Source organism: Limulus polyphemus, unplaced genomic scaffold (genome assembly GCF_000517525.1).
Source record: "Limulus polyphemus unplaced genomic scaffold, Limulus_polyphemus-2.1.2 Scaffold2330, whole genome shotgun sequence".
Taxonomy (NCBI): Eukaryota; Metazoa; Arthropoda; class Merostomata; order Xiphosura; family Limulidae; genus Limulus; species Limulus polyphemus.
The window spans coordinates 85,362-94,933 of record NW_013667940.1 but is presented as its reverse complement, the minus strand read 5'-3'; the positions used below and the strand labels follow the sequence as shown (position 1 = coordinate 94,933).

The following is a 9,572-nucleotide window of genomic DNA, read 5'->3' as shown; positions in this document are numbered from 1 at the left end:
CACAGTAAAGGGTACCTGGGGCAATAGGGTTAAATGGCAAACATGGTGGGACATAAAAGGATTTGATTTTAGTAAAGTATTATACAGATTGATAATCAGTATTAGAAAAAGTGTTGATAAGTATACCATATGTCAAGCTCATAGAATTTTTTATAGATATCTAAAAAATTAAACATTTCAAGTATCACTTGTTGCAGCATCCACTGCTACTTGGTTGAGACTAAAACACACACTTTAAATGCTACAGACATACGCATGGCAAGTTCTTGATTTTTTTCTTCCTTATCTGCATTCTAGCAAAGTTTTTCCAATAGAAAAATTACCAATATCTTTTAGTTTTCTTTCCTTTTCTACTAGATTCTTTTTTCAAACTTTTGTTTTTTCTGAAATAGGTGTTAGCCTGGTCATTTTATTGAAATTGTTATAACCTATTAAGTTGAAGGTAACATAAGTATTGTTTTAATATACCTTTATGCATAGTTAGAGGAGGCTACTTTTTTTTTTAATGAACTGAGTACAGATGCTACTTCTATTCATTTCTGTGTTAAAGATATTACTTCAGCTGAGACCAAAATGCACTATTCCTCTGAAACAGCACAATTTTAAGTTATATAAACCACTAATTATGAAAAGCCTTACCCTCATGCGCTCACTAAAAGCTTCTTTGTTTTCCTGTGTCAGTCTGCGAATCTCATCATTTAATCGATCCACCTCCTCTTGGTCAGACACAGAGAGTTGGGTTAAAAGGTCCTGCTGCAGTTCACTTCGTAGTGACTGCTCTGTAGATTCCATAGACTTCAAACTAGATTCTAAGCTACTCAAGCTTCGTTCCTAACAGAGAGAGCGACAAATATTACTTTTCAAGTATAAAACTTTATATTCTAGTAATTTAAGCACAAAGAACTAGAAGTTCAAGTTGTGATTAAAATTTTCATTTTTTATTATAACAAAGAGTGTATAGCTGGAAATGAGCAGCATTTCTGTGCAAGATGACAAAAATTCTAATTTTATACTAGTTACACATACTTACAAATGGAAGGCATACAAAATTAAGCATTGCACACACACACTTTGACAACATGTCTTATGTCTAATTATTCTTTTATAGTTAAGATAACTGTTAAACCTAAAGCCTATTACAAACTCCAAGCTTTTTCTTTCCATAAAGTATTACATTTCTCACTACTGACAAAACAGGACTACAAAATCAGAACTATTATTCCTCCTTTATACATGATTTTTTATTTTCTAATTGAGTAAAATGATATGAGAATAAAGCAAGAAAAAAGATGAAACTCCAGTTCCACCATGTTCACTACCAGAGCATAAAAAAAGATAATTCCTCTATCATAAAGTATGTTAAAACAGAAAATGAAACAATAAGGTCTAATGTTTGTTAGTTTTTCTATTGAAAAACTGAAGTTGCTTAATAGAAATGAACTTTGGTGAAAAAAAAATCACTTTTGTTCTTAACATATATCTAGGATTGAAAATATGAGGAAATACATGTTATATGAAACATTAAGGTAAACCTATTCTATACCTAAGATGGAACATAAACTACTGGTTTTGATAGGATATTACAGTAAACCAATGCTACTGGTTTTGATAGGATATTACAGTAAACCAATGCTACTGGTTTTGACAGGACATTAAGACAAACTAATGCTTCTGGTCTTCATGGAACATTAAGACAAACTAATGCTTCTGGTCTTCATGGAACATTAAGACAAACTAATACTTCTGGTCTGGATGGGACATTAAGGTAAACCCATGCTATTGGTCTAGATGGGACATTAAGGTAAACCCATGCTATTAGTCTAGATGGGACATTAAGGAATGCCAATGCTATTGTTATTGATGGGACATTAAAGTAAACAAATGCTATTGGTCTTAATGGAGCATTAACTGTCTGGAATGAGGCTCAGTGGTTTTGAAGATTGCCCTGAAAGTTAAGGATATATGGGTGGGTCTTCTGTCATGGATTGGGAAAATTTGCTGATATCTCACTAAAGAAAGAAGTTATACTGTTGAAACTTTGACCTTGGAATTATTTACAGATTATTTTACATTACTTATACAATGTAGATGCTACATTACTGAAGTTATACAATCTAAAAGGGTCAGAATTGAGAGCCAGACAGGTCATATAAGAAGAAAAGTGAAGATTTAAATTTTTCTTTTCAAACTAAGAAATTCAAACTTAGCTAATATAAACATCTGAATTATAAACTACATCCTGATGTTAACTTTATTGATGTACGTCGATAATAAGTTGTTAAATTAAATTTTTGAAAGTACTTCTGAAAAGCATTGTGACATGTGCACATTAACTAACCCAATTTTTAAGTTTAAGATAAACCAATGCTATTGATCTTGATTCATTATACTAACTTATGTTTATAATACATATTTTTAGGACATACAAAAATGAACTACAGAAAAACTTGTGTGTAAAATTGAAAAAGTACATAAGCTAGTTACATTCTGAAGACTAGATATGTACAGTAGGAATCTATCTAAGCTTCAAGCTGATACAATAAAACAATAACAAAGATTAATAATGTTCCAACTTAAAATTTTAAAATCAACAGCACAACATCATAAAAATATGGAGAAACAAAAATATTACCTTAGGCTGCCGAGAGCGTTCCAGCCCAGTGAGCTCTTCCTTCATGAGTCGAATATCAGCTTTCAGTTTATCAAATACATCTCTATGGGAAAAAATTCTAAAATCAGAATAACAGTCAGGGAAATTTGGATAAGGATTTATCTTCCAACTTAAACTGACTTTAAAACATTCTGGTGGATCAAGTTTCTGTTTGATATTCAAACAAATAGTTAAAATAAATAATGAATCTAGGTTTTCTTTATCTTAGATATTTGTGTAAAGCTACACAAGGGCTATCTGCACTAGCCTTCTCTAATTTTGAACTGACAGACTTTGAGGAATTTTGCTAGCTACCAGCAACCACTGCCAACTCTTCTAACTGAATAGTAGGATTTGACCATCACTCTTAAAATGCACTCATGACTTAAAAGTGAAGAGTAAAGTTTTGCAATAACAGGACAAGAACAATGGACCATGTATTCACAGTCTGACACACTAATTACTTGGCCACACCTGGTACAGCCAACAGTTCTTAATAGGGAGTTAGATATTAGATAACTATCTTGAAAGTAAGGTTATATAAATACTTAAAATATTAACTAATGACACAAATGAGCACTTAATAATGTTATCTTTATATACATCCATCTATTCAAACACTGTTTTGCTCATAGTTCAGATAACAGTGAGATGATTTACTTTTAGAGTTATATCATAGAAACTAAAAACAAAAAATTCAAAAAGTTTATAAATTTACTAAATTATAAAGCAACAGCCAAAATAACAGTTTCTCCAATAAAGTTGAAATAAATTTTGAAAGAATATTTTAATTTCCCATTGTTTCAAGTTGCACCTTGTGACTCTCTCATACACAATTTACAAACTTCATCCTAAAGTTACCATAAAATGTAATGAAGCAGGAGTGTTTTAGATGTAAACACCCATACTGAACTTCATTTTTATATTTTTTAAATGGTAATTTCGTCTAAAGAAACTATATCCTACATTCAAAGGAAAGGTAGTTGACAAAATGAAGGGAATGCAGAAATTGGGAAAAATCTGATATTCTAGAAAAATTATTCTTCAAATAAGCATAGAACAATAAAAATACCCATTTAAACTAGTGTGGGTCAAGGCAAACTTCCTTGCAGATATGCACTACAGAAACAACAAAAATATCTTCATGCCCAGTGTTAAAAAGGTTCACATTAAATTATCTATAGGTAAGATTGAAAAACACAGAAATATCCCTTAAGCCCATTGTACAAAGGTTCAAGTCAAACTTTAATAATACCTACAAGCAAGCTCTACAGAAACAACAAAAATATCCCTTAAGCCCATTGTACAATAGGTTCAAGTCAAACTTTAATAATACCTACAAGCAAGCTTTACAGAAACAACAAAAATATCCCTTAAACCCATTGTACAATAGGTTCAAGTCAAACTTTAATAATACCTACAAGCAAGCTCTACAGAAACAACAAAAATATCCCTTAAGCCCATTGTACAATAGGTTCAAGTCAAATTTCCTAACAGAAAACCATAAGAGAAACCAAAAAATTCCTATTTTAATTTCTCCCGTAAAAGTTAAGAAAATCCTTCCTTGCAGCTAATAGCAACTAGCCATAATGTTTATTCAGATAATGTAGACCTACAGATAAAAACAGTAATAACATTCTCTTACCAGTACAAGACAAAACGAAATATTTATTTATTTCAATGATATTAATTCAAGTCACTTTTTACAGAACTTCTTCTTAGCTCTATTAACTTGTAAAACTTGAAGCTTCATAAAGTAAAGGTATCAATCACTCTCTCATATAAGGATTAGTCTCATCCATATCTAAGATATTTATCATAAAACCTGACAGCTTGGCTAGCTCAAAAAAATTCAATACCTAGTAACTTAACTGAACACTTACTTGTTTTTGCTGTTCTTGGTTTCAGCTTTCTGCATGTCACTTACTATCTGGTTAATCTGGCTTTCAAGAGGTAATATAAATTAAGGACATACAATAATTAAAAGTTTTCAAGTATGAATAATATTCATTTAAAATATGCTAATAACATTAAACATAATTCCTTTTTTCTTTTCTTTTCAAATGACAATTTCATTTTGTCATGTCAGTTTCTCACATATGGCTCCACATTTTGTAAGTTTGCTGAAAACAACTAGTGCCCTTAACACATTGTGATGGTTAATTATCATCACATGTAACAGTGAAGAACAATTTACATTCAGTTCCTTCACATATTTGTACCAAATATGTACTGACTTTTGTATTTAGAGAAGGTTATGGTACTTTTCATTTCTAGAACAAACTTTTTATTAAACTGTTGGAAAACTTAAAAACACTAGTATTTGCTATGATGGATATTTTACATAAAAGAAATGTAATACAAAATTCAAAGCAAAACATGCTGGTGTTTTCATGTCTGTTATTATTATTTACTACTACTGTTACAGTTCACATACAATCACTGATCAGTAAAGGATATAGCTTAAATTCTCCCTGTGAGTTGCAAGCTGCTTCTCCTGCTCAGATATCTCAGTGACAAGTTGCATGTGTGCTTTGTGAAGATCAAGTCGGGAACGCCTGGTATCAAAATACCCACCAGTCAGTGCTCCTTTGTGTGATACCTGGTCACCTTAAGTTGAATAAAATCATATACATAGGTGCTATAAATTCTTAAAATTCTTTCAAACTGTTGATTTTCTAATTCAATTGTTAAGCTGCTTTAGTAAACCAAACTCTTCTTCTTCTTTATTATTTTTGTAAGCTTTAAGTTTCATAATATACAAATAGTTTCAAACTACTTTTGTCCTTATTAAAAATAATCTGCTAGAAATGAAAAACCAAAACAACAGTATTATTCTGATATTACACTTTTTTAAACTATAACTAATTTTCTGAACAGCCAGATATTATCGGATAGAAGCGTATCTTTGATTGTACTATATGTAAATTGAATATCTTGATTATGTATTTTATGAGCCAACTGTATTAGTCAACAGATTTTAATGTTAATATACTAGTCAGGTCCATGTTTCTTGAAGCAATATCTGACAAACATTGTAATTTATAGAAAAATATTAAAAAATGCCAAACACAGAACACTTATACCTTAACTTTGTCTAATCCTGTAAAAAGCAAAGCTGGCATTGCCAAACAGGATGAAAGGCATTGGTTTCCATAATATTTTTTAAACAATTATTAGATACTTAAGTTTCCACAAAGATAAGACAAGTTGGTTTAACCCTTTCTCCACGAGTACCATTTACTGCGCATGACACAAGATTTTAGTGTCTTACATACAAAATTTCATTAAACTATTTTCTTTATGTTATACCTATTAAAATAACATAAAATCTTAGCTGCATTTAGGAGGTTTTAGGGATTACACAAAGGAAATTTAGAGATTTTTTAAATGACAAAAATTATTTTTAATTTTAACATGAAAATTACTTTGCACACGGACTATTCAAACAAATACTCAATATATTCAAGACTTGTGAAAGACTTGTAATATTAACTGAAAGTCTGCCAAATTTCATGAAGATATACCCAATATATAGAAAGTTATAAGTATTAAATTTATATCAACTTTAAATGAGTACAGGAGGTCACGTGACTTGATCAAATTGACTGACCCTGTTTCGAAAGATTTAATCAATAAAATGAGAGGTTTAGGTGATTTAGTTATTTTTACAGTTACAATATAATAATAACAACTAAATAAAATTTACTACCCATGTAAAATGGGCTAAGAATATAAACATTTTGAAATTTGGATAATTTTACCCTCTTTTTTAATGATAAAAGATGCCACCAAAACATTCCTGTAGTTCAATATTTAACTAATTTGGGCCTTAAGAAACTGGTCTTACAACACTTTAAAAGGCATTCTCAAATGAACAACAACAAAAATAAAAAACAACAAGAATTTAAAGAACCTAAACAAAAAGTCAGCTTGTTATGGATATTCCAGCAAAGCTACACAAAGGCTACCTACTTCATCCATCCATAATTCTGAAGTGACAGCTTAGGGAAATAATAACTTTAATAATAATAATAATAGCTTTAATAACGATCTCATAGTGTGGAGGGTGAATTTGTGCCAACAGGACACGAATTATATACCTTTGGATTCACAATCTGGCATGATAACCACGGGACCATTTTTGGCCTGGAGCAAAAAGTAATTGAATTTCTAATTAAAAAATTATATATAAATATATTTATCATGATAATATCTAACAGGATGTAGATGGCATTCTCATTTTAACTGTTTCAATTCCATCTTAACATACTTTAATCCAATACTATAAAATATATGCAAACATTTCTGACTCAAAGGAAAGAACTTTGGGGTTGGAGGTGTGTCACTACAACAAAATGTATTTGTATCTTCACAATTTGTACAATATGGAACCCCACACACAAAACCATTACAAGTAGTTAGATGTAACTGTAAAATGTTTTTAAATCTTCGTAACTGCAATACTACAAAATTGCAATAAGCTAACTCTTTCTGCACGAACATCCTTTGAATAGTATACAAGTTTTAAGTTCTTAATTTTATAAGACAATATTTTAAAAAATCCCAAATTTCCCCTAGTGTGATAAATGTGTATTTTCTCTAGGCATCTCCTCTTCTCTATTTTATTCACCACCCCCTGCAATAAGTAAGAAATTTAACGTAAATTACTCACTATAAAATTGCTTCCCAGAGTACTTTAGACCATCTCACAGTTCATGAAACCCAATATATTACAACTAACCTTTTCACACACACTTTTAGTTTTACTGCTTCCCAGAGTACTTTAGATCATCTCACAGTTCATGAAACCCAATATATTACAACTAACCTTTTCACACACACTTTTAGTTTTATTGCTTCCCAGAGTACTTTAGACCATCTCACAGATCATGAAACCCAATATATCGCAACAGGACAACTTCACATAAACAATTACATTATAATTATGCCTTGCTATGTTCAGGATTGCCCTAAGCTACAATCTCAAGTATTAAAAGAAATGTTTTATTCAATTTTTTTCTTTTAACTTTTGTTAGCTAACCCAGTAAGTTTCTAATTCGTATATTTTAGTTAGTTTTGTTAAAAAAACATAAGCATATTTGTATGTGAGAATATAATTCAATACCACTACTTTTTCACACTGTTAGTTGTTCACAAAATAATCAATGTTGCTCTCAAATATGCATTTTAGAACACAAAAAATACATCTGGCACTAAAATATAATGTCCCAAAACTATTATAAATTAACTGGTTTTCCAGCTAAGCTATAACTAGGTTATAAATCCTACTAGCTGCTTGAAGTTCAACACAACAATGATTGCAGACAATACATTTCAGGAAAACTGTATACTTAGCTGCATAAAATAAAATAACCATATAAGCAATCGTGTAATGAAATATATGCTTTCTCTACTGGTTATAAATGTTAAATAGCAATGTCCAAGAGAACCACAGACATGTCTTGAAAGATAAGAGATGAATAGAGAGAAATCAAAGGACATCATGCAAGTGTGATAAATACAGTGATGTCTCAGGAAAGCAAGATGACTGAATATACAAAATTTTGTATTCTGGCTTGTCAACATCTATAGCATGTGTTTATAATCAGTTTGGACACTCTGAAGCTCATGTAGTATAGAAAGAAAACTGAAACATGTCATGTGACATGGAGAAGACTGAGAATTTAATTAAATACTTGCTTTTGGAATTAAGAAATTAAAACTTAGATAATATACAAATCTGAATTATAAACTACATTTAGACGTCAAGCTTATATGCATACATTGATAATAAATTAATTTTATTAAATTTAAAAAGAAAATCTGTAAAAAAAGCAGTAACATGTACACTTTGACCCTCGCATGTGCATTTGGTAAAACGTAGTTATAAAATGTTTTTGTATGTTTGTAGGTGTAGTACATGGAACAAAAGCTTAATAAGGTATGTAACTATTTTACATAGTACCAAGCAAAAACCAAAAAATAAAATAAACATTTCAAGTAGCCAAATTTTTAAACTTAAACAAATCAGTTATTACCTGTAATACCTAAAGATCATCTCATATTTTTTGTAACTTTACAAAAACCATTCAAGGTGGTATTATGTCAGAGTTATCAACTATTTATTTAATGACAGTTTATAGTAGAGGAGAGTACCACATACAATATACAGTGATACTAAAAGAAATGTAGATATGCATAGGTTATAGAGGTTATACAAACTGCACAATGAACAAAAGTCTTTTAATTCTTCACACAAGCATCAATGCACACTACAACTTGTCAGAGTCACTATCAGATGGATGTCAGCAATTCACAGATATATCTTGGCTAGAAATACTTTTGTAAGACATCTAACTTCTGTACAACAGATTTGTACATATTACTAAAAACTATTCCCATTTCATGTAGGTAGGTTTGGCTAATTCAGAATTATAGTCAACATTCCTTCTCCAATATGGAATCAGTACATTGGACAGACCTCAGGCATATTCAGTTAACTCTCTCAATATGGGCTTTGTACTTAATTAACGTCTGTCTATATATATAGATTTAATACTTCTAACTTCCAATATAGTGTGAATATCTTCACAAAATTTTGCAGTCTTTCAGTTAATATTACAAGTCTTTCACATACAACAAATCATATTTTTAGTGAAGCATTTTAAATAAAATAAAATAAAGATTTGTTTATGAATATATTGAGTATTTGTTTTGAATAGTCTGTGTGCAAAGTAATTTATGTTAAAATTAAAAATACTCTTCCTTATCTCAATCTCAAATTTCCTTTGTGTAATCCCTAAAACTTCCTAAACACATTTCAAACGTTTTTTTTCAGTAAAACTTTATAGTTTATCTGTTATTTTCACTACCATATCTCAAAACAGGAATGGTCAATTTGACTGACCTTTTAACCACC

The 9,572-nt window shown here is 30.2% G+C and overlaps 1 protein-coding gene across 1 annotated transcript in view; it reads right to left on the bottom strand.

The window, feature by feature from the left end:
- Positions 1 to 9,572, bottom strand: part of LOC106466643 (structural maintenance of chromosomes protein 3-like) — a 102,054-nt gene that overhangs the window by 18,590 nt on the left and 73,892 nt on the right. Inside the window, exons 18-21 of the mRNA XM_013926933.2 lie at positions 5,111 to 5,260; positions 4,534 to 4,603; positions 2,633 to 2,714; positions 640 to 831 (exon numbers count right to left, since the gene is read on the bottom strand). Coding sequence (XP_013782387.1) covers positions 640 to 831; positions 2,633 to 2,714; positions 4,534 to 4,603; positions 5,111 to 5,260 — 494 coding nt within the window. The remainder of the gene's footprint in view (positions 1 to 639; positions 832 to 2,632; positions 2,715 to 4,533; positions 4,604 to 5,110; positions 5,261 to 9,572) is intronic.